Below are 25,264 nucleotides of genomic sequence, written 5' to 3' on the forward strand. Positions count from 1 at the left end.
CTCTGTCAGCTTTGGTGGGGGTGGACTTTAAGTTGTGGCAGGGAGGAGAGGGGGCGGGTGTGGGGCATTACAGCCCACAGGTCACTATAAGCTTTTGGGGTGGGTTGGATTTTAAGATGCTGCACTGGCAGTGAGAGGGGGAGTGGGCTCGGGCATAACCTCACAGTAAACTCCTGCGGCTGCGGGGGGATCGGGCGTTACAGCCTATGGGTCACATGCTCAAGATCAGGAGGACGGCTTTAAATTGCAGCAGCAACATGGAGATGGGAAGGGGGGTCGGGCATTACAGCCCGCGGCTCACCATTAACTCCGGCGGCAGCAGGGGGATCGGGCAGTATTGCCCGCGGCTCACACTCCATCAGGGGTAGGGGGTGGTCACTGGTCAGGCTGCACTGTAAACTGCGTGCCTGTTGTTGGGACGCTCAGTGTAACCTGAGGGGGTGGTGTCTGGGCTCTGGCGGCAGAGTGGGTGGGATCGGGCATTCTCTATCCCCCCCCTTCCCCTAAACTTATATGGCAGTCTCTATGCCGCCCACCCCCCTCCCCTGGACCCATATAGCAGCTTTTAAACAGACTCCCTCCCTCCCTGGACACAGGTTGCTATTTACTCCCCCTTCTCGGGACCCCAGCCCCCCTCAACAGGCAGCGCCAGCTATGAATTTACCAACCTTTGAGTTGTTTTTTTTTTTTAAGGACAGATCAGCTCCCGCTGCACGCTGGAGAGCTCAGCTCCCGCTGCCCGCATGAGAGATCCGCTGTCCACTGTACAGATCCACACTCTTCTTGATGTGGATCCGCCCCCCGCACCGCCCAGCGCCTGAGACGTCGGAAAGGAAATCCCGGTCAGCAGCCCCTGTGACGTGACCGGGATATCCTCAGTGGCGCAGCCTCTCGGAGCTGCTGTAGCGCAATGAGAAGCGGCTCAGCCAGTCGGGCCGCTTGTCATTGCGCACTGGTGGGGGACAGCGGGCCAGGCAGGATCGGTTCGCGGGCCGCATGTTGCCCACCCCTAGTCCACAGGTTCTCAAACTCGGTCCTCAGGACCCCACACAGTGCATGTTTTGTAGGTAACCCAGCAGGTGCACAGGTGTATTAATTACTCACTGACACATTGTAAAAGGTCCACAGGTGGAGCTAATTATTTCACTTCTGATTCTGTGAGACCTACAAAACATGCACTGTGTGGGGTCCCGAGGACCGAGTTTGAGATTGACAGAGTCAGAATCTGGCTTAAGGTCTGGGAAGCCAGACCTTAAGCCAGATTCTGACTCGGTCAATGTTCGATGCAAATAAAAAAATAAGAATTTACTTACCGATAATTCTATTTCTCATAGTCCGTAGTGGATGCTGGGAACTCCGTAAGGACCATGGGGAATAGCGGCTCCGCAGGAGACTGGGCACAAAAGTAAAGCTTTAGGACTACCTGATGTGCACTGGCTCCTTCCCCTATGACCCTCCTCCAAGCCTCAGTTAGGATACTGTGCCCGGACGAGCGTACACAATAAGGAAGGATTTATGAATCCCGGGTAAGACTCATACCAGCCACACCGATCACACCGTACAACCTGTGATCTGAATCCAGTTAACAGCATGATAACAGAGGAGCCTCTGGAAAGATGGCTCACAACCACAATAACCCGATTTTTGTAACAATAACTATGTACAAGTATTGCAGACAATCCGCACTTGGGATGGGCGCCCAGCATCCACTACGGACTATGAGAAATAGAATTATCGGTAAGTAAATTCTTATTTTCTCTGACGTCCTAGTGGATGCTGGGAACTCCGTAAGGACCATGGGGATTATACCAAAGCTCCCAAACGGGCGGGAGAGTGCGGATGACTGCAGCACCGAATGAGAGAACTCCAGGTCCTCCTCAGCCAGGGTATCAAATTTGTAGAATTTGGCAAACGTGTTTGCCCCTGACCAAGTAGCTGCTCGGCAAAGTTGTAAAGCCGAGACCCCTCGGGCAGCCGCCCAAGATGAGCCCACTTTCCGTGTGGAATGGGCTTTTACAGATTTTGGCTGTGGCAGGCCTGCCACAGAATGTGCAAGCTGAATTGTGCTACAAATCCAACGAGCAATAGCCTGCTGAGAAGCAGGAGCACCCAGCTTGTTGGGTGCATACAGGATAAACAGCGAGTCAGATTTTCTGACTCCAGCCGTCCTGGAAACATATATTTTCAGGTCCCTGACTACGTCCAGCAACTTGGAGTCCTCCAAGTCCCTAGTAGCCGCAGGTACCACAATAGGCTGGTTCACGTGAAACGCTGAAAACACCTTAGGGAGAAATTGAGGATGAGTCCTCAATTCCGCCCTGTCTGGAAGATCAGATAAGGGCCTTTACAGGATAAAGCCCCCAATTCTGACACGCGCCTGGCCGAGGCCAGGGCCAACAACATGACCACTTTCCATGTGAGATATTTTAACTCCACAGATTCAAGTGGTTCAAACCAATGTGACTTTAGGAACCCCAAAACTACATTGAGATCCCAAGGTGCCACTGGAGGCACAAAAGGAGGCTGTATATGCAGTACCCCTTTTACAAAACGTCTGAACTTCAGGAACTGAAGTTAGTTCTTTCTGGAAGAAAATTGACAGGGCCGAAATTTGAACCTTAATGGACCCCAATTTTAGGCACATAGACACTCCTGTTTACAGGAAATGCAGGAATCGACCTAGTTGAAAATTCCTCCATCGGGGCCTTACTGGCCTCGCACCCCGCAATATATTTTCGCCAAATGCGGTGATAATGCTTTGCGGTTACATCCTTCCTGGCTTGATCAGGGTAGGGATGACTTCATCCGGAATGCCTTTTTCCTTCAGGATCCGGCGTTCAACCGCCCTGCCGTTAAACGCAGCTGCGGTAAGTCTCGGAATAGACATGGTCCTTGCTGGAGCAGGTCCCTTCTTAGAGGTAGAGGCCACGGGTCCTCCGTGAGCATCTCTTGAAGTTCCGGGTACCAAGTCCTTCTTGGCCAATCCGGAGCCACGAGTATAGTTCTTACTCCCCTCCGTCTTATAATTCTCAGTACTTTTGGTATGAGAGGAAGAGGAGGGAACACATACACTGACTGGTACACCCACGGTGTTACCAGAGCGTCCACAGCTATTGCCTGAGGGTCCCTTGACCTGGCGCAATACCTGTCCAATTTTTTTGTTTAGGCGGGACGCCATCATGTCCACCTTTGGTTTTTCCCAATGGTTTACAATCATGTGGAAGACTTCTGGGTGAAGTCCCCACTCTCCCGGGTGGAGGCCGTGCCTGCTGAGGAAGTCTGCTTCCCAGTTGTCCACTCCCGGAATGAATACTGCTGACAGTGCTATCCCATGATTTTCCGCCCAGCGAAGAATCCTTGCAGCTTCTGCCATTGACTGCTTCTTGTGCCACCCTGTCTGTTTACATGGGTGACTGCCGTGATGTTGTCCGACTGGATCAACACCGGCTGACCTTGAAGCAGAGGTCTTGCTAAGCTGAGAGCATTGTAAATGGCCCTTAGCTCCAGGATATTTATGTGAAATTATGTCTCCAGGCTTGACCATAAGCCCTGGAAATTCCCCCCCCCTGTGTGACTGCTCCCCAGCCTCGCAGGCTGGCATCCGTGGTCACCAGGACCCAGTCCTGAATGCCGACTCTGCGGCCCTCTAGAAGATGAGCACTCTGCAACCACCACAGGAGGGACACCCTTGTCCTTGGTGACCGGGTTATCCGCTGATGCATCTTAAGATGCGACCCGGACCATTTGTCCAGCAGGTCCCACTGGAAAGTTCTTGCGTGGAATCTGCCGAATGGCTTTGCTTCGTAGGAAGCTACCATTTTTTTCCAGAACCCTTGTGCATTGATGCACTGAGACTTGGCTCGGTTGTAGGAGGTTTCTGACTAGCTCGGATAACTCCCTGGCTCTCTCCTCCGGGAGAAACACCTTTTTCTGAACTGTGTCCAGAATCATTCCTAGGAACAGAAGACGAGTCGTCGGAACCAGCTGCGATTTTGGAATATTGAGAATCCAATCGTGCTGTCGCAACACTACCTGAGATAGTGCTACACCGACCTCCAACTGTTCCCAGGATCTTACCCTTATCAGGAGATCGTCTAAGTAAGGGATAACTAAAACTCCCTTCTTTCGAAGGAGTATCATCATTTCGGCCATTACCTTGGTAAAGACTCGGGGTGCCGTGGACCATCCAAACGGCAGCGTCTGAAACTGATAGTGACAGTTCTGTACCACAAACCTGAAGTACCCTTGGTGAGAAGGGTAAATTTGGACATGAAGGTAAGCATCCTTGATGTCCAGAGACACCATGTAGTCCCCTTCTCTTGAATTTGAACCTCTGTATGTAAGTGTTCAAAGATTTTAGATTTAAAATCGGTCTCACCGAGCCGTCCGGCTTCGGTACCACAACAGTGTGGAGTAATACCCCTTTCCCTGTTGCAGGAGGGGTACCTTAATTATCACCTGCTGGGAATACAGCTTGTGAATGGCTTCCAACACTGCCTCCCTGTCTGCTTGTAAAGCCCCAGCGTCATGCTGAGGGCTTGGCAGAGGCGGGAGAGGGCTTCTGTTCCTGGGAATTGGCTGATTTCTGCAGCCGTTTCCCTCTCCCTCTGTCACGGGGCAGAAATGAGGAACCTTTTGCCCACGTGCCCTTATGGGAACGAAAGGACTGCGCCTGATAATACGGCGTCTTCTTATGTTGAGAGGCGACCTGGGGTAAAAACGTGGATTTCCCAGCTGTTGCCGTGGCCACCAGGTCTGAAAGACCGACCCCAAATAACTCCTCCCCTTTATAAGGCAATACTTCCATATGCCATTTGGAATCCGCATCACCTGACCACTGTCGTGTCCATAACCCTCTTCTGGCAGAAATGGACAGCGCACTTACTCTTGATGCCAGTCGGCAAATATCCCGCTGTGCATCACCCATATATAGAAATGCATCTTTTAAATGCTCTACAGGCAATAATATACTGTCCCTATCTAGGGTATCAATATTTTCAGTCAGGGAATCCGACCACGCCAACCCAGCACTGCACATCCAGGCTGAGGCGATTGCTGGTCGCAGTATAACACCAGTATGTGTGTAAATACATTTTAGGATACCCTTCTGCTTTCTATCAGCAGGATCCTTAAGGGCGGCCATCTCAGGAGAGGGTAGAGCCCTTGTTTTGACAAGCGTGTGAGCGCTTTATCCCCCCTAGGGGGTGTTTCCCAACGCACCCTAACCTCTGACGGGAAAGGATATATGCCAATAACTTTTTAGAAATTATCAGTTTTTTATCGGGGGAAACCCACGCTTCATCACACACCTCATTTAATTTCTCAGATTCAGGAAAACTACAGGTAGTGTTTCCTCACTGAACATAATACCCCTATTGGTGGTACTCGTATTATCAGAAATGTGTAAAACATTTTCCATTGCCTTAATCATGTAACGTGTGGCCCTACTGGAAGTCATATTTGTCTCTTCACCGTCGACACTGGAGTCAGTATCCGTGTCTGTATTTGCCATCTGAGGTAACGGGCGCTTTAGAGCCCCTGACGGCCTATGAGACGTCTGGACAGGCACAAGCTGAGTAGCCGGCTGTCTCATGTCAATCACTGTCTTTTGTAAAGAGCTGACACTGTCATGTAATTCCTTTCCAGCAGTTCATCCACTCAGGTGTCGACCCCCTAGGGGGTGACATCCCTATTACAGGCAATTTGCTCCGCCTCATTTTCCTCCTCATACATGTCGACACAAACGTACCGACACACAGCACACACACAGGGAATGCTCTGATAGAGGACAGGACCCCACTAGCCCTTTGGGGAGACAGAGGGAGAGTTTGCCAGCACACACCAGAGCGCTATATATATATACAGGGATAACCTTATATAAGTGTTTTTCCCTTATATAGCTGCTGTATTGTTTATACTGCGCCTAATTAGTGCCCCCCTCTCTTTTTTAACCCTTTCTGTAGTGTAGTGACTGCAGGGGAGAGCCAGGGAGCTTCCCTCCAACGGAGCTGTGAGGGAAAATGGCGCCAGTGTGCTGAGGAGATAGGCTCCGCCCCCTTTCTCAGCGGCCTTTTCTCCCGTTTTTCAGTGTAATCTGGCAGGGGTTAAAATTCATCCATATAGCCCTGGGGGCTATATGTGATGTATTTTCGCCAGCCAAGGTGTTTTTAGTGCTGCTCAGGGCGCCCCCCCCCTAGCGCCCTGCACCCTCAGTGACCGAAGTGTGAAGTGTGCTGAGGAGCAATGGCGCACAGCTGCAGTGCTGTGCGCTACCTTGGTGAAGACAGGATGTCTTCTGCCGCCGATTTTCCGGACCTCTTCTTGCTTCTGGCTCTGTAAGGGGGCCGGCGGCGCGGCTCTGGGACCGGACTCCATGGCTGGGCCTGTGTTCGATCCCTCTGGAGCTAATGGTGTCCAGTAGCCTAAGAAGCCCAATCCACTCTGCACGCAGGTGAGTTCGCTTCTTCTCCCCTTAGTCCCTCGATCCAGTGAGCCTGTTGCCAGCAGGTCTCACTGAAAATAAAAAACCTAAAACTAAACTTTTCACTAAGCAGCTCAGGAGAGCCCCTAGTGTGCACCCTTCTCGTTCGGGCACAAAAATCTAACTGAGGCTTGGAGGAGGGTCATAGGGGGAGGAGCCAGTGCACACCAGGTAGTCCTAAAGCTTTACTTTTGTGCCCAGTCTCCTGCGGAGCCGCTATTCCCCATGGTCCTTACGGAGTTCCCAGCATCCACTAGGACGTCAGAGAAATGTATTTTACTATGCAGACACACAGAGATGGTTTGGGTTATAGGATTGCCACTTAAGTAATTATAACCTGAGATGCATAATTACATGGGATTGTTGCAATTTACCATGGTGCATCATCAGTGGGTGTCTCAGTCCTTGCACATTCAAATACAGAGCTGTATACCTGGGAAGGGGCTGAAGTTGTCGATGCATAAAGGCACAGACACAGGTCTGTGCTGGGACCAGTAGATGGGTAGATGTGGTAGTTGCATTCATCTGTAGATGCAGTCTAACCATAGGGTTAAAAACTCTCAGTTTCTGGCTATTAAATTTCTTAATATATAGGGATAGACAACCGCACCGCAGGGGCCATTGTGATTTGTAATCCTTAACAGCAAATCAATGTGCACCAACAATCTTCAGAAACAAATCAATATTTTGTAATAATAGCTAGCCATGTGCACAGGAGACTGGCTATCTCAAGAAAAGCATGCCAACAGCATATGCTGTTATATTAATGGTTTGCTCAAGGCTTACTTGGTATGTGGGTAGAATGCTTAAAAGAGCAGCTGCCTTCTCTTCATTGTGTTTAGTAACCGTTGTGAATACAGGTATCCTGTGCTTCTAAAGACCAGATGAATGAAAATCAGTCTACCTGAACTAATGGTGCAATAATGTACTGTTTTGCCTAGATCTCCTTTGCAAAAAAAAAAAATATATATATATAATAAGTCACTTTGGGTTTATGGGGCAGATTCAATAGTTTACTCTGCGGCTAACACCTGGGGGCACAAAACAGAGCAATTCAATTGTTGTTCCGTTTAGGTGCCCAGCAGCTGCAGGGCTGACCTTTTTTCTCACAGCCTCCTGCGGTGTAAGAAAAAATGTGTTAAAACTGGGCACTTGGGGCGTCCAAACAGGAGTTTAGATGGGTTTAGCCGTTTTAGTCAGCTGAAGTCTGTTTGGGCGCGATGTACATGGGTGCCCAAACACAACTGAACTGTGACAATTGTTTGGGCGTCTAAAAAGTCCCATTTAGTTGGGATTTTTAGAAGCCAAAAACAATTGAATCGGCCCCATTTTACTGGATACTAACCTTTCTATAGTGATGCTGAGCAAGTCGGCACTGTATAAAAACCAGACTGTAGCTGCCATCTTCACAGGGTTTGAAATGAGCTGGTTTATTTTCCGTATTCTCAGATAAGCAGACATAGCTCTCTCCCCTTTGAGACCATGTACTGATGGATGAGTTACAATATTACGTAACCTTATGATGTCTATAACAAAGTGTGTCTAATTCTATACAAAAAAAAAAAATGTAAATACAAACTCATATTCTCTATCAAATCCACTCACAAACAAAAACAAAGTGCAAAAGCTCTGCAAGAAGATGCCGTCAGTGCAAGAATAGTGCCAAGAAAGAGGGTCGTCAGGGTTGGCGAGGCCTCTGCTCCCCCTGGAGTAACAGCCCTTGTAAGTAAATGTCCTTGGGGAGTACAGCCCCTTCCATCATGTATGACCCCCTAGAGCCTATCTACCTCTCATGCAGTGGATGCACCAGTATCCACACTGATATAACCTCTACACAATGCAGTCTCTTCTCTCTCACTCATGCACGCCACCTTCTCATCGCACAGTACAATCCCAGAGTCACCCGTGACATGACGTCTTCTCTCCAAGGCACTTAGGCTCTCTTGCTCCATATGGTCATGGTGTGGCTGGCTATGGTCTACTGTAGACCCCTGTGCCTCAGGCGAAGGTTCTCCGTGGTGGGACCATGCTTGGTCCAGATTTGTGATGCTGGCTTCAGTAGGATTCCCTTCACCTGTGGGAACCTCATCCAGAATCTCGCTGTAGGGTGGTGGGGGAGTGGGGGGATCCTGTGTCACTTCATCATAGGTAGGCAGCTTGCAGTTGGGCCAGGGTTCTGCAGGTGAATATAAGCAGGTTAAATAATAAAAAGAATCTATACCAACAATAAAAACTATTCATTCCACCCTGACATCCGAGTGGCAACAAGAGGAAGGATACTTATAAAGGAAGGGATTATATTATATATTCTCAGAAACCGATGATGTGTCACATTATGTCTCAGATTCCGATGAAGAGATGGCCCCAGGAAAAATCCCCATTCCCTGCGGAAGGCACCAATGTCTTCTTCCTACCGATCACCAACAGGTTGGAAGCCAAAAGAGGCATCGTGTGCAGGTGCTGGCAGTGGTACTACCAAGTGACAGAGGCCTGCCATTTACTGTTTGGGCATTAGACATGTTCATAATACGGACCGAGTGGTAAAGTACATTACCGCTGTACACTGCACTGTAAGAAATGGCAGCAATTAAGAAAAATATACTACTTACTTATACAGTTCTGGGGAAAATATGTAAAAGTAACTATTACCTGCATCATAGAAAAGCAACATTTTGTTTTACATTAAATAGTAGGAAGAAAACCTGGCAAAGTAACATAGGATGCAGAGTACAAAAATCCCCAATCTTCCCCTTCTACACCTCCATCCAATACAGAGTGAGACTGCACAAAGAGCAAATCCAATATAAGGGTAATTTTACTAAGGTGCGAGTTTTTTCGTAGAACTGGTGATATTGCTCATAGCAACCAATCAGATTCTATTATCTTCTAGAAGCAGCTAGATAAGTCGAATCTAATTGGTTGCTATGAGCAACATCACCAGTTCTAAAAAACTCACACCTTAGTAAATTTACCCCATAAAGTGAGTTTGCACATAGAACCAATTCTATCCAATACAGAGGGAGCTTGCACATATACAGATGTGTCCTCGTACATCCTTGCTGCAGTCACCCTAAACAGCCCTTCAAGTAGAGCCATGCTGTGGCCGTCTTTTTTTGCGTCTTTTGCAGTGAAAAATAGGATTTTAATACCTACCGGTAAATCCTTTTCTCGTAGTCCATAAGGGATATTGGGGGAAACTAGTACGATGGGGTATAGACGGGCTCCAAAGGAGCCAGTGCACTTTAAATTTCTTCCACTGGGTGTGCTGGCTCCTCCCATCTATGCCCCCTCCCACAGGCAGTTATAGGTAAATATGTGCCCGAAGGAGAAAGGACAGAATCAATACGAGATCCCGGCGGTCGGCACCAGGATCCCGACCGGCACAATCCAGACAGGGGGGCGAGCGCATTGCAGCCTCTTGCGGGCTCGGCACACTAATTTATTCTCCCTCTATGGGTGTCGTGGACAGCCACAGAGGGAGAATGTCGGTATTGTGCCGGTCAGGATCCCGATGTCGGTATTCCGACCGCCGGGATCTTGACCGCATCCCAAAAGGACATATATGAGAGAAGGAACATGATAACAGAAAGAGTGGTGAGATTTACACACCAGCACACCACTAGCATACAACAACCAGCAACGGCTGGTAACAACAACAGCAACGGCTGAACAGGTAACTATAGAACAAGTACCTGCAGAAAAGTCCACACACTGAGCCGGGCGCCCAATATCCCTTATGGACTACGAGAAAAGGATTTACCGATAGGTATTAAAATACTATTTTCTCTAGCATCCATAAGGGATATTCTGGGAAACTAGTACGATGGGGCCGTCCCAAAGCTTCCAGAACATGCGGGACTAGGCGGAGACTGCTGCAGCACTGCCTGCCCAAACTGGGTATCCTCTTTGGCCAGGGTATCAAACTTGTAGAACTTCACAAAGGTGTTCTTCCCCGACCAGGTAGCAGCACGGCATAGTTGCTAGGCCGAGACTCCACAGGTACCCACCCAGGAAGAGCCCACTGATCTAGTAGAGTGGGCCTTTAGAGACTTAGGAACAGGTAAGGCTGTTGACACATAGGCCTGTTGGATAGTAAGCCTGATCCAACGAGCAATGGACTGCTTTGAAGCAGGGAAACCCTTTTTCTGCGCATCATAGAACACGAACTGTCGAACTCCAGCTTGTAGCCTTCAGAAACGAGTTCCTTGACCCAGGCATCCTGGCAGGTCTCCCAGACGCGGCTGAAGTGACGCAGTCGAGCTCCCACCTCGATATCCCCTCGGGGTGGGTGGGCACAGTCATCTTAAGGCTTTAGTGGAAGCAGAACTGGTGTACTGTCCCTGAGAACTGGTACTTGCAGGTTTTCTGGACTTACCTCTGGTGCTTCTAACCGCATTGGAGGAACCTCTGGTCATCGATCAAAATGTGCGAGATCAAAAGGACTGGACAGACGGTCCCGGATAGGAACGTCTCGCCGGCGGGGCCCCAGAGGGAAGAAACGTGGATTTCCCAGCAGTAACCTTGGAAATCCATGCATCCAACTCAACCCCAAAAAGCCATTCCCCAGAAAAGGGGAGGGACTCCACATTACGTTTGGATTCTGCGTCCGCAATCCACTGATGCAACCACAAGGCCCTGCGTTCCGACACCGCCATGGCCAACGTCCGAGCATTTATGTTCCCCATCTCCTTGAGGGAATCACAGAGGACACGGGTAGTGTCCTGAATGTGCTTCAGGAGGGTTACCATGGTAACTAAGGGCATACCCCCCTGAATTTGCGCGGCCCAAGAATGAATGGCATGGGTCATCCAGTAACCCGCAATGACCGGTCAGTGTATATAGATTTTAGGGTAGTCTATTTTTCTATCCCCAGGATCCTTCATAGTAAAGGACCCCGGGGCAGGCAGCACTGCCAGGCGAGAGACTGAGACATCCACCCCAGGGGCTTCCTCCCAAAATTTTCTACCTTGAGGAGCAAATGGGAAAGTGCGCAAAAACTTTTTGGACACTTGGAATTTTTTGTCTGGATTTTTCCAGGCCTGTTTGAATAAGTCATCTAACTCTGGAGATTTAGGGAAAGTGACATTGGGCTTGTTTTGTATAAAGAAAAACGACTGCTGTCCACTAGAGGGAGCTATAACACATCCCTTATAGCCAAAATGAGGGGTTCCATACCCTGAGTAGAATCAGAATCCCCACTAACGGGATCCAGGTCATCCCCATCATCCTGTATATCATCATCTGTATCAGATAGTATAGCAGGTAAACCACGCTTCTGAGGACCTGCATGAGAGAGGGGGGGCTGTGCATCAGCCCTAGCAGCTAAATCTGCAACAGCTTGTTGCAGTAGCTGAGTTTTCTGCACATTAGCAGTGAGATCGGATGACATATCTGACATCATAGTTTTAAGAGACCCTAACCAGTGGAGCTCTGGACCCTCTCCCCCAGCACCTTCACTGATTTGTTAAGATTGACTGCATTGCTCACAGGAAACAGTCATTAGATAATGGAGAGAATCTGGTGTGACAGACACTGCACAGCTTGTGCTTACCCATATTTCACAGTAAGAACAAAAATAGGATTTTAATTACCTACCGGTAAATCCTTTTCTCGTAGTCCGTAGAGGATGCTGGGGTCCACATTAGTACCATGGGCACTTTAAGAGTTTATTAGTGTGGGCTGGCTGCTCCCTCTATGCCCCTCCTATCAGACCCAGTCTAGAAACCGTGCCCGAGGAGACGGACATACTTCGAGAGAAGGAAATACACAGACAGTGGTGAGATTCACACCAGCTCACACATAACAGAAAACCAAGCTAACCAGCCTGAAACAATTCAGCAACTGCTGAACCACAGTCCTTAACCAAGTAACAATGCAGTACTGAACCAAGTAACAAGGCAGTACTGAACCAAGTAACAACTGCAGGAAAACGAAGCGCTGGGCGAGCGCCCAGCATCCTCCACGGACTACGAGAAAAGGATTTACCGGTAGGTAATTAAAATCCTATTTTCTCTTACGTCCTAGAGGATGCTGGGGTCCACATTAGTACCATGAGGATGTACCAAAGCTCCCAGTACGGGAGGGAGAGCGCAGAGGCTCCTGCAGAACCGATTGACCAAACTTAAGGTCCTCAGAGGATAAAGTATCGAACTTGTAGAACTTAGCTAACGTGTTCGACCCTGACCAAGTAGCCTCTCGGCAAAGTTGTAAAGCCGAGACACCCCGGGCAGCTGCCCAGGAAGAACCCACTTTACGAGTAGAGTGGGCCTTAACAGATTTTGGACACAGCAATCCTGCCGTAGAATAAGCATGCTTGATAGTAAACCTGATCCAGCGAGAAATTGTCTGCTTAGAAGCATGATACCCCACCTTATGGGGATCGTAAAGGACAAACAGAGCGTCCAATTTTCTGTGACGAGAAGTTCTCTTCACATAAATCTTCAAAGCCCTCACAACATCCAAGGACTTTGAGGTAATTGAGGAGTCAGTAGCCACTGGCACCACAATAGGTTGGTTGATGTGAAAAGCCGACACAACCTTCAGAAGAAATTGCTGACGCGTCCTGAGCTCAGCTCTTTCTTCATGTAAAATCAATTAGGCGCTCTTGCAGGACAATGCCCCCAATTCTGACACACGTCTAGCAGATGCTATTGCCAACAGTGTGACCGCCTTCCAAGTAAGAAACTTGACATCAAACTCCTGTAAAGGCTCAAACCAATCCGACTGCAGGAACTGCAACACCACATTAAGATCCCAAGGTTCCGTAGGAGGCACAAAGGGAGGCTGGATGTGCAGAACCCCTTTCAAGAGTATCTGAGCCTCAGGGAGGGCAGCCAGTTGTTTCTGGAAGAAAATGGACTGTTATGGAGCCCAAGCGTAGGCCCACATCCACACCTGCTTGCAGAAAAAGGAAAAACCGCCCTAGTTGAAACTCCACCCTAGGAAACTTTTTGGATTCACACCAAGACATGTACTTTTTCCAAATCCGATGGTAATGTTTAGACGTTACTCCATTCCTAGCCTGTATCAGTGTAGGAATAACCTTGTTCGGAATACCCTTCCGAGCTAAGATCTGACGTTCAACCTCAATGCCGTCAAACGTAGCCGTGGTAAGTCTTGATAACCGAACGGCCCCTGTTGCAGAAGATCCGCGCGAAGAGGAAGAGGCCTCGATCTTCCAGCAGTAACTCCAGAAGATCCGCGTACCAAGCCCTACTTGGCCAGTCCGGAGCAATGAGGATCGCCTGAACTCTTGTTCTTTTTATTAGTTTTTGAATCCTTGGGATGAGTGGAAGTGGAGGGAACACATACACTGACTTGAACACCCACGGAGTCACCAGGGCGTCCTACACCACTGGAACAGTACCACCTGGAACAGTATCGAAGCTTCTTGTTGAGGCGGGAGGCCATCATGTCTATTTGAGGTACACCGCAAAGACCTGTCACCTCCGCGAACACCTCCGGGTGGAGGCCCCACTCTCCTCTCGTGTCTGCTGAAGAAGTCCGCTTCTCAGTTGTCCACTCCCGGAATGAAGACTGCTGACAGCGCCACTGCGTGTTTTTCTGCCCAGAGGATGGTTCTTGTCACCTCTGACATTGTAGCCCTGCTCTTCGTTCTGCCCTGTCGGTTTATGTAGGCCACTGTCGTTACATTGTCCGACTGAACTTGAATGGCCTGATCTTTTAGAAGATGTGCCACCTGTATTAGACCGTTGTGCACAGCCCTTAGTTCCAGAATGTTTATCGGGAGGATGGATTCCAGACTTGACCACCTTCCTTGGAAGTTTTTGCCTTGGGCGACTGCACTCCAACTTCTGAGACTTGCATCCGTGGTTAGAAGGATCCAATTCTGAATCCCGAACCTGCGGCCCTCTAGTAGGTGAGAAGTTTGCAGCCACCAGAGGAGCGAGATTCTGGCTTTCGGCGACAGACGTATACTCTGGTGCATGTGAAGATGAGAACCCATTTGTCCAGGAGATCTAGTTGGAAGGTCCGTGCATGAAATCTTCCGTACTGTAGAGCCTCATAGGAGGTAACCATCTTTCCCAGAAGGCAAATGCACTGATGGACTGACACCCGAGCTCGCTTCAGGACATCCCGGACCATTGTTTATATCACCAACGCTTTCTCCGCCGGTAGAAACACCCTCTGTACTTCCATGTCGAGGATCATCCCTAGGAAGGACAGCCTCCTAGTCGGCTCAAATGTGACTCTGGAAGATTCAGGATCCATCCATGATCCTGGAGTAGTTGAGTTGAGAGAGCAATGCTCTGTAACAACTTCTCCCTGGAAGATGCCTTTATTAGCAGATCGTCCAGATAAGGAATTATGCTCACACCCTGCTTGCGGAGGAGTAGCATAATTTCCGCCATGACCTTGGTGAACACTCTCGGTGCCGTGGAGAGGCCAAACAGCAGTGCCTGGAACAGATAGTGACAGTCCATCTTAGATAAACCTGGTGAGGCGACCAGATCGGAATATGAAGGTACGCATCCTTGATATCTAGGAAATGACCCCTCCTCCATACCCGAGATCACCGCTCTCAGAGACTCCATCTTGATTTTAAAAAGTCCCTCAAATAAGGGTTCAATGACTTTAGGTTCAATATTGGCCTGACCAAACCATCCGGTTTCGGTACCACAAACAGGTTTGAGTAATAAACCCTTGTTTGCTAGGTGAGGTGGAACTGGAACAATGACATTTGACTTTAGCAATAAAGGAATGGCTTCCTGTAGGATAGCACTTTCTGTCAGCGAAGCTGGTAAGCCCGATTTGAAGACTCCGTGAGGTGGGAGTTCTTGAAATTCCAGTCTGAAACCCTGGGTAACAATATCCTGTACCCAGGGATCCAGGCATGAGGATGCCCAGACATGACTGAAATTTCTTAGGTCTTGTTCCCACCTGCCCGATCTCCAGGCTGGGAGTTCCACAGTCATGCCGAGGATTTTGAGGAAGCAGAACCTGGTTTCTGTTCCTGGGAACCTGTTGGTACAGGTTTTCTGGATTTCCCCAGACCTGCTCTAAGGAAAGTGGAAGGGGGTTTGGACTTAACTTTCGCGGTCCGAAAGGAGTGCATTGTAGACGTAGGATAAGATTTCCTAGTTGGCGGTGTAGCAGAGGGAAGAAAAGTTGACTTACCGCAGTTGCCGTGGAGATCCATGCATCTAATGCTTCCCCAAACAGAGCCTGACCTGTGAAGGGTAGGTTCTCCACACTTTTCTTGGATTCAGCATCCACAGACCATTGGCGCAGCCAGAGTCCCCTGCGTGCCGAGACAGCCATGGAAGAAGCTCTTGCATTAAGATGTCCAAGGTCCTTCATGGCTTCCACCATGAAACCTGCAGAATCCTGTATGTGACGTAAAAACAATTCAATGTCACTTCTATCCACAGACTCAATTCCTCTAGTAAAGTGCCTGACCACTTTACTATGGCTTTAGAGATCCATGCACAAGCAATAGTGGGTCGTAAAGCTACGCCATTAGCTGTGTATAATGATATGAGTGTAGTCTCAATCTTGCGGTCAGCCGGCTCTTTTAAAGCGGTGGACCCAGGGACAGGTAAAACCACCTTCTTAGACAACCTAGATACAGAAGCGTCTACTACAGGGGGTTATTCCCCACTTTTTCCTGTCTTCCTCAGGGAAAGGAAAAGCATTGAGAACCCTTATTGGGATCTTGAACTTTTTCTCCGGGTTTTCCCAGGATTTTTCAAACAGTGCATTTAGACGCAGGAAATGTAAGGGAGGTTTTCTTATTGTCTGTAAAATAAGCCTCCTCTACCTGCTCAGGTACCTTATCAGTAATGTGTAAAATGTCCCTAATAGCCTCAATCATGAGTTGCACCCCCTTAGCAAGGGATGCCCCCCCCCCCCAGTATATCACCATCACCGTGCCCTGAATCAGAGTCGGTGTCCGTGTCAGCTTGCATTATCTGTGCAAGAGCACGCTTTTTAGGGTATATACCAGGGGTTTTTGAGGAGGCAGTGGGAGCTGAATACGACAAAACCTCTACAGATTGTCTTAAAACCTGTGTTTCAGTCTCATTATGAGCTATCCTAGATGAAATCTGGGATATCATTCCCCGGATAGAAGCCACCCATGGGGGTTCGGATTCAGAAGCCTGGGACAGTATATTACATTCCTGAGTACATGGAATAGACTCTTCAGGAGAAGATGCACACTCTGCAGCACAAGACACAGAGTCCCTCCTCTATAACCCCGCCTCCAGGCACTATGAGCTCAGTTTCAGTTGGTGTCTGCAGCAGCAGGTCACCTAACAGGAGGGCTGCACTAGGCAGCCCTGAAAAAGCTTTTCCTGACAGAAAATTTCTTCAAAACTGGGCTATCAGCGCTGTATGTCATGGTGACACTACAGCTCTCCAGCTTAACCACCTCCCAAGCGGCGTTGCATACTGCCATGGCCTGTTCCCGGGTACTTGCGGCAGAGACACTCCGGCTGTAGGCACACGGTCGCAGTTGCTCTCCTGGTTCGCGTGGCTGCTGCGGGGAGGAGGTAAGAGGGTCCGGACTCGCCATTAAATCGCATTCTGTTCATGACCTATGGAGACGGGTCGCGGTGCTGGCGTGGACACTATCACCGAGCAGGGACCCCACTAGACCACCAGGGCAATAGAACACAGGTCAGGTGTACTAACGCCCAATTTAATAAGGCACGCTAGTACCTGGGTTGGAAGTCCAGCATAGGGGAGCTGGCGCTTGACCTGTAGCCTCTCCCGGCCCAGGGCAACATCTACTGCAGATTTTCCCGCCCTGGAGCTGCCTCACACTCTCCCTCACTCCCTGACTGAGACGCTGGGACCCATCTTATAAGCATAGTTGCTGCTAGTTTCTGGGACTGTAGGGCAAGGTTTCCCTTGTAAAGCCGCCTGTATACAGCGCTCTGACTTTACAAACACTTGAGTATTCTACATGTCTTTATACAGACAGCGTTAGTTAAGAAAAAGTGTGCCTATTACAGGATATATTGTACGAGTATTCTGATAAATACCTCTGGTATAGGACCACGCTGTGATTATATATATATATATATATATATATAGAGATAGATAGATAGATAGATAGATAGATAGATAGATTTACCTATTACATGTATTCTGTGTACTCAGTCGCATAATATCGGATTTATTCGCTGGTGTTGTGTACTGTCTACAGTCACATACTAACGGATTTATTTGCAGGTATTGTACTCTGTCTAGCTTCATCGTACTAAGTTGCTCTGTTGTTGCATTTGTGTACAATGTCTAACAAGAAGGGCAGTAAGTCTGTGGACGCTCCTGCATCATGCAGAGCATGCACCACAGATTTACCAGAGGGGAAAGCTGTGTATGATGGTCTGTGTACTATGTATCATACCTCTCCCAGTCAGTTCGCAGCTTCTGTAACCAATCAGGAGCCAACCTGGGCTGCATTCACAAACCTACTGGGTACTCTGGTGGAATGCCTTACGCACCCTATGGGACCACCTGTGCCACTACAGAAACAAATTGTCCCTATGGTTAATCCGCCTTGCGCGGAAAATTTGTCTAACCAGTTGCAGCAATTAAATCATTCCTTGGTCAGACAAAAATCTAATCCAGGTCACTCTAGTGTCTCTGAGACATCTAATCGGGCTGCTTCCTCCTCACAATCCACAAATTTCTCTGATGTTTCATCTGAAGAGGAGGGGGAGCATACTGTCCTGTCAGATACTGAATCAGGTGTTTCCGACGAGGATTCTCCATTGCAAATTGATGTCCCTGCCCTTGTGGTTGCTATTAAGCAAATCCTTCAACTCACTGATGATGAGGATTCCACTACTGTGGCTAAGCAAACCGATATGTTTAAACGGCAGAAGGTGGTTAAAAATCTATTACCCCATTCTGACCATTTGGTGGACATCAGGCAGGAGCCCTGGTCTAATCCAGGGAGAAATTCCCTCTGTCTAAACTGGTCTTGGCTCGCTATCCTCTCCTTGCACAGTTATGCAACAAGTGGGAAAATTCACCGCAGGTGGATTCTCATGTCACCCACCCAGTGGTGTCATCCACTTTGCCTGTCACCACTGTCACTTCACTGAAGGAACTGACAGATAAGCGTGTGGAGGGATGCCTGAAATCTATTTACTCCCTTACAGGTACTGTACATAGACCCATTATTGCGGCCTCTTGGGCTGCAAATGGAATTGAAGCGTGGGTTCAGGCATTAGAGGAAGAGCTGCCCGAGGATATACTGTATCTGACAATGGCAGACAATACCTGTCTCACATTACCACCGCCGCCTATTACATTCAGGAGGTGTCCTCTGAGGCGGGTGTGTTGGCAGCCAAGGCGTCGACTACGTCTGTCCTGGCTCGCCGTATTCTGTGGTTGAGGTCAAGGAAGGTGAACCTAGACTCCAAAAAGACCTTGGAGGTACTCCCCTTTAATGGGGACATTTATTTAGGGAAGACCGAAATAAAATTGTGTCTAAATTGGCAGCTGCTAAGACTGCCTTTCTCCCAAATACTAATCCTTCTGCACAGAAGGCTAAAGGTACCACTTTTCGTTCCTTTCGGCCTCAAGGGAAAGCAAAAGGTCAGGCATACCTGAGACAATCTTGTGCTCCCAAAACCACTAAGACCAACGCAAAGCAGTCCTAGGTGGGCAGTCAGCCTGCTTCTAAATAAGACAAGCCTGCCGCATGACGGGGTGGGCCTCCCCCTGGGGGGCCCCAGGATGGGAGGCCAACTTCTGCAGTTAACCCAGGTCTGGTTATCAGGTCTCTCACGGGTACGCAGTGTCCTTCAAGAGACGTCCCCCTACCAGTTTTGCACCACGGTTGTCCCTTCGGATCCGTTAAAGGTGCAAGCTTTGCAAAAGGTTGCGAGTTCTCTCCTGAATACAGGAGTGGTAGTGCCGGTTCCTCTTGCCCAGAGAGGCAGAGGTTACTACTCGACCCTGTTTCTAGTTCCGAAACACAATGGGTCTTCCCGGCCTATACTCAACCTCAAATCACTGAACAAGTTTGTGAGAGTGTCCAAGTTCCGTATGGAAACACTGCATTCAATTATACTGGCTATGGAACCCGGAGACTATGTGGTATTCCCTGGATATACAGATTGCGTACCTGCATATACCTATTGTCATGTCACATCAGCAGTATCTGTGGTTTGCTGTTGGCAACCTCCACTATCAGATCCAGGCTCTGCCATTTGGACTGGCTATGGTTCCTTGGATCTTCACCAAAGTCATGGCCGTAATGACGGCCCATCTCCGTCGCTAGGGAGTCAGGATCCTGCCGTATCTGGACGACTTGCTGATTCTGGCAAATGCCCATGATGTCCTCCTCAGTCATCTGCAACTGACGGTAAGCTTCCTACAAGCCCATGGGTGGCTCATCAATTGGAAGAAATCCTCACTGGTCCCAGCTCAGAGCATAGTGCACCTGGGGCACTCCTGGACACACACAGTCCATGTCTGTACCTGTCTCTGGAGAAAGTCCTGAAGCTTCAGGACAGGATAAGATGTCGATACACTCGGCGATGCAAGTACTTGGCCTGATGGTGTCGGCATTCGACATGGTAGAGTACGCTCAATTTCATTCTCACCCTCTGCAGAGGTTAATCCTTTCCAAGTGGGACGGCCTACCTCATCAGATCTGACATGATCACTTTGACTCCGGAGGTTCGTCTGTCGCTGACCTGGTGGCTACAGGACCAGCAATTGAGCAGGGGTCGTCCCTTCTGGATTCCCGAGTGGATCCTGCTGAGAACGGACGCCAGTCTGAGGGGATGGGGTGCGGTGTTAGAGCAACACTGTTTTCAGACCAAGGAGGAGTCACTCCTCCCAATAAACATTCTGGAGTTGCGGGCGGTGTTCAATGACTTGACTATCGCCCTGCCTCTGGTACAAAACAGGCCGATTCAAGTACGATCAGACAACGCCACCACGGTGGCATACATAAACCATCAAGGCGCTACTCAAAGCCACATGGCTATGATGGAAGTGTCAAAAATCCTTTGTTGGGCGGACCGCCATCTGCCAGTAATATCAGCAGTGTTCATTCCGGGCGTTGTAAACTGGGAAGGGGACTTCCTCAGTCGCCAGGACGTGCACGCCGGAGAGTGGAGTCTTCATGCAGAAGTCTTTCAACTCCTAGTGGACAAATGTGGCCTACCAGACGTAGACCTGATGGCGTCTCGACACAATCACAAGGTTCCGGTTATCGGATCAAGGACAAGGGATCCTCAAGCTGCGTTCGTGGACACACTGGCAATTCCATGGAACTTTTGGCTGCCCTACGTGTTCCCTCCAGTGTCACTCCTGCCCAGGGTCCTGTGGAAGTTCAAACAAGGAGGATTTCTACTTCTGGTCGCTACAGCGTGGCCAAGACGGCATTGGTTCTCAGACCTGCAGGATCTATCGACAGAGTGCCCTCTTCTACTTCCTCAGCACCCAGACCTCCTCGTATAGGGCCCTTATCTTTATCTGGACCTGGCCAGGCTGGGTTTGACGGCGTGGCTCTTGAGGCATCACTCCTGAGAGCCAAAGGATTCTCTGAGGCGGTCATCCAAACTATGTTAAAAGCACGCAAATCGGCATCTGCCCGGATTTATTACAGGGTCTGGAATTCTTACTTCACCTGGTGTGCTGATAAGGATTATGATGCATACAGATTCAGAACTTCCAGAATTTTGGCTTTTCTGCAAAGAGGCCTGGACTTAGGCCTTCAATCTGCCTTGTTGGTATGGTTTCAGAGAAAAATTGAGTCTATACCTGACGTTCATACATTCACTCACAGTGTCTTATGGATTCAGCCTCCCTATGTCCCTCCTGTGGCTCCATGGGATCTGTCTGTTTTCCTGAATGCCCTGCAAGAGTCTCCATTTGAACCTCTTGAGACAGTGGACCTTAAATGGCTCACGGCCAAGGTCTTGTTTTTACTAGCTATTGCCTCTGCAAGAAGGGTGTCGGACTTAGGCGCATTATCCTGTCGTCCACCCTAATATTTCATTTTGACCGGGCAGTTCTTAGAACTCGCCCAGGTTATTTAGCTAAGGTGGTGTCATCTTTTCACCTTAACCAAGAGATTGTGGTTCTGTCCTTTATCTCTTCTGATTTGACCTCCAAAGAGCGGTCTTTGGATGTGGTACGGGCTCTCCGTATATATGTGGAGAGGACTGCCTCTATCAGGAGGTCAGATTCCCTTTTTGCTTTGTTTGGTTTTCACAAACGTGGCTGGCCTGCGAATAAGTAAACCTTGGCCAGATGGATTAGAATGGTGATTTCACAACTTTAGGCGCAGGCTGGTCTCCCAGCTCCTGCTGCTATTAATGCCCATTCAACTCGTTCTGTTGTATCTTCTTGGGCGGTCAGCCGTGGCGAGTCCGCAGAACAATTGTGCAAGGCGGCCAAGTGGCTCTCTGTGGACACGTTTATTAGGTTCTATTCCTTTGATACTTCCGCCTCCCAGGATGCTTCCCTTGGACGCTGTGTTCTCATACCTGCTAAGGCGTGTCCCCTCCCTTGAGGAACTGCTTTAGGACATCCCCGATGTTTCCCTCTGGAAACCAATGTAACCTTCTGCAGAAAAGGAGAGTTATGGTAGACTTACCATTGTTAACTCTCTTTCTGCGAGGTACATTGGGTTCCACAGGGCACCAACCCTGACGCACCTAGCTTTTATGGGTTTGCATGGCACTAGCCGCAGGTCCCTTCTCCTGTCGTGAGAATGTGGTTCGATGTGACTAACATCTACCTTCTCGCTTACCTGCTCCTGCATTGGACTGGTTAACGAAACTGAGCTCACAGTGCCTGGAGGCGGGGTTACAGAGGAGGCCCCAATGCATCCTGGGACAGCCTAAAGCTTTAGCCTGTTGGTGCCTCTGGATCAAGATCCACTCTACACCACGATGTTTCCCTGTGGTACCCAACGTACGTATCTCGCAGAAAGAGATAACAATGGTAAGTCTACCATAACTCTACTTTTTAAAATAAAATTGAATATAAAATGTCTTACTTTTATAAATCAAGTCTTTATAGTGAGGATTTTCCACATTAATAAATAAGCCATATATCCCTCCCTGTCGCAACTAACCACATTTTACCTATTCCCAATTACACGCCTTCACTTGTACACCTACTCTGAGAGGCTTGCCCAATAAGGAGAGTATAAAAATAGGATTTTGATTACCTACCCGTAAATCCTTTTCTCGTAGTCCGTAGAGGATGCTGGGGTCCACATTATTACCATGGGGTATAGACGGGTCCACCAGGAGCCATTGGCACTTTAAGAGTTTGAGTGTGTGGGCTGGCTCCTCCCTCTATGCCCCTCCTACCAGACTCAGTCTAGAAACTGTGCCCGAGGAGACAGACATCTTCGAGAGAAGGATTTAACACAGATAGTGGCGAGATTCATACCAGCTCACACATACAAGGCACATCAAGCTAACTAGCTTGAAAAACTCAGCAACTGCTGAAACATTACTTACCAAGTAACAAACCAGTACATAACTAAACAAAGTTGTACTGAACCAGAAAACAGTTGAGGGAAAACGAAGCGCTGGGCGGGCGCCCAGCATCCTCTACGGATTACGAGAAAAGGATTTACCGGTAGGTAATCAAAATCCTATTTTCTTTTACGTCCTAGAGGATGCTGGGGTCCACATTAGTACCATGGGGATGTACCAAAGCTCCCAGAACGGGAGGGAGAGCGCGGAGGTTCCTGCAGAACTGACTGACTGAACTTCAGATCATCAGAGGCCAAAGTATCGAACTTGTAGAACTTAGCAAACGTGTTCGACCCAGACCAAGTTGCTGCTCGGCAAAGTTGTAACGCCGAGACACCCCGGGCAGCCTCCCAGGAAGACCCCACCTTACGAGTAGATTGGGCCTTAACAGATTTTGAACACGGCAGTCCTGACGTAGAATAAACATGCTGGATAGTGAATCTAATCCAGCGAGATATAGTCTGCTTTGAGGCAGGACACCCAATTTTCTTGGGATCATACAGGACAAACAGAGTCCGATTTCCTGTGACGAGCAGTCCTCTTCACATAGATTCTCAAAGGCCTCACAACATCCAAGGACTTTGACAAAATTGAGGAGTCAGTAGCCACTGGCACCACAATAGGTTGGTTGATATGAAATGCCGACCCAACCTTTGGAAGAAACTGCTGACGTGTCTGGAGCTCAGCCCTATCTACGTGGAAGATCAAGTAAGGGCTTTTACAAGACAAAGCCCCCAATTCTGACACACGTTTAGCAGAAGCTAAGGCCAACAACGTGACAGCCTTCCATGTAAGAAATTTGACCTAAACCTCCTGTAGAGGCTCAAACCAGTCTGACTGGAGAAATTGCAACACCACGTTAAGGTCTCGCAGAACTCCCTTCAAAAAGGTATGAACCTCAGGGAGGGCAGCCAATTGTTTCTGGAAGAAAATGGATAGGGCCGAAATCTGGACCTTCACAGATCCCAACCTCAGGCCCATATCCACACCTGCTTGCAGGAAGAGGAGGAAACGTCCCAATTGAAACTCCACCGTAGGTAACGTCTTGGACTCACACCAAGAGACATATTTCTTCCAAATACGATGATAATGCTTAGACGTTACCCCTTTCCTAGCCTGTACCAGGGTAGGAATGACCACCTTCGGAATGGCCTTCCGAGCAAGTATCAGGCGCTCAACTTCCATGCCGTCAAACGTAGCCGCGGTAAGTCTTGATAGGCGAACGGCCCCTGCTGCAGCAGGTCCTCCCAAAGAGAAAGAGGCCTCAGCTTTTCCTGCAAGAGATTCAGAAGGTCCGCGTACCAAGCCCGCCTTGGCCAGTCTGGAGCAATGAGGATCGCTTGAACTCTTGTTCTCCTTACGAGCTTTAGAACTCTTGGAATGAGTGGAAGTGGTGGAAACACATACACTGACTGGAACACCCACGGAGACACCAGGGCGTCCACTGCCACTGCTTGTGGGCCCCTCGACCTGGAACAATTGCGTCAAAGCTTCTTGTTGAGACGAGAGGCCATCATATCTATTTGGGGTAACTCCCAAAGGTCTGTTATTTTTTTTTATTTTTTTAACACCTCCGGATGGAGACCCCACTCCCCTGGATGGAGATCGTGTCTGCTGAGGAAGTCTGCTTCCCTGTTGTCCACTCCCGGAATGAAGATTGCTGAGAGCGCCAACGCATGTCTTTCTGCCCAGAGGATGATTCTGGTCACCTCGGACATTGCCGCTCTGCTCTTCGTTCCGCCCTGTCGGTTTATGTAAGCCACCGTCGTTACATTGTCCGACTGTACTTGAATAGCCCGAATCTTTGAGTGACTGCGCCCCAGCCACGAAGGCTCGCATCCGTGGTTAGAAGGACCCAGTCCTGAATCCCGAACCTGTGGCCCTCCAGAAGGTGAGTCAATTGGAGCCACCAGAGGAGTGAAATCCTGGCCTTTGGTGACAGACGAATTCTCTGGTGCATGTGGAGATGAGATCCTGGCCACTTGTCCAGGAGATCCAGTTGGAAGGCCCGAGCAAGGAACCTCCCGTACTGGAGAGCCTCGTAAGAGGCCACCCTCTTTCCCAAAAGACGAATGCATTGATGAACAGACACCCGGGCTGGCTTCAGGAGATCCCGGACTATTGCTTATTTCACCAACGCCTTTTCCTGCGGAAGAAACATCCTCTGCACTTCTGTGTCGAGGATCATTCCCAGAAAAGACAACCTCTGGGTTGGTTCCAAATGTGATTTTGGAAGGTTCAGAATCCAACCGTGGAGTCTGAGTAGGTGGGTTGTGAGAACAGTGGACTGCAACAG

General features: G+C 49.1%; 1 protein-coding gene across 2 annotated transcripts in view; it reads right to left on the bottom strand.

Annotated features, from left to right (window-relative positions):
- Positions 1 to 7,886: 7,886 nt before the first annotated feature.
- Positions 7,887 to 25,264, bottom strand: part of LOC134936770 (WW domain-binding protein 1-like) — a 115,240-nt gene continuing 97,862 nt past the window's right edge. For both annotated transcript variants that reach the window (XM_063932010.1, XM_063932011.1), the window contains one exon: positions 7,887 to 8,657. In XM_063932010.1, the coding sequence (XP_063788080.1) occupies positions 8,272 to 8,657 (386 nt within the window). In that variant the 3' untranslated portion in view covers positions 7,887 to 8,271. The remainder of the gene's footprint in view (positions 8,658 to 25,264) is intronic.

Source organism: Pseudophryne corroboree, chromosome 6, assembly GCF_028390025.1.
Source record: "Pseudophryne corroboree isolate aPseCor3 chromosome 6, aPseCor3.hap2, whole genome shotgun sequence".
Taxonomy (NCBI): domain Eukaryota; kingdom Metazoa; phylum Chordata; class Amphibia; order Anura; family Myobatrachidae; genus Pseudophryne; species Pseudophryne corroboree.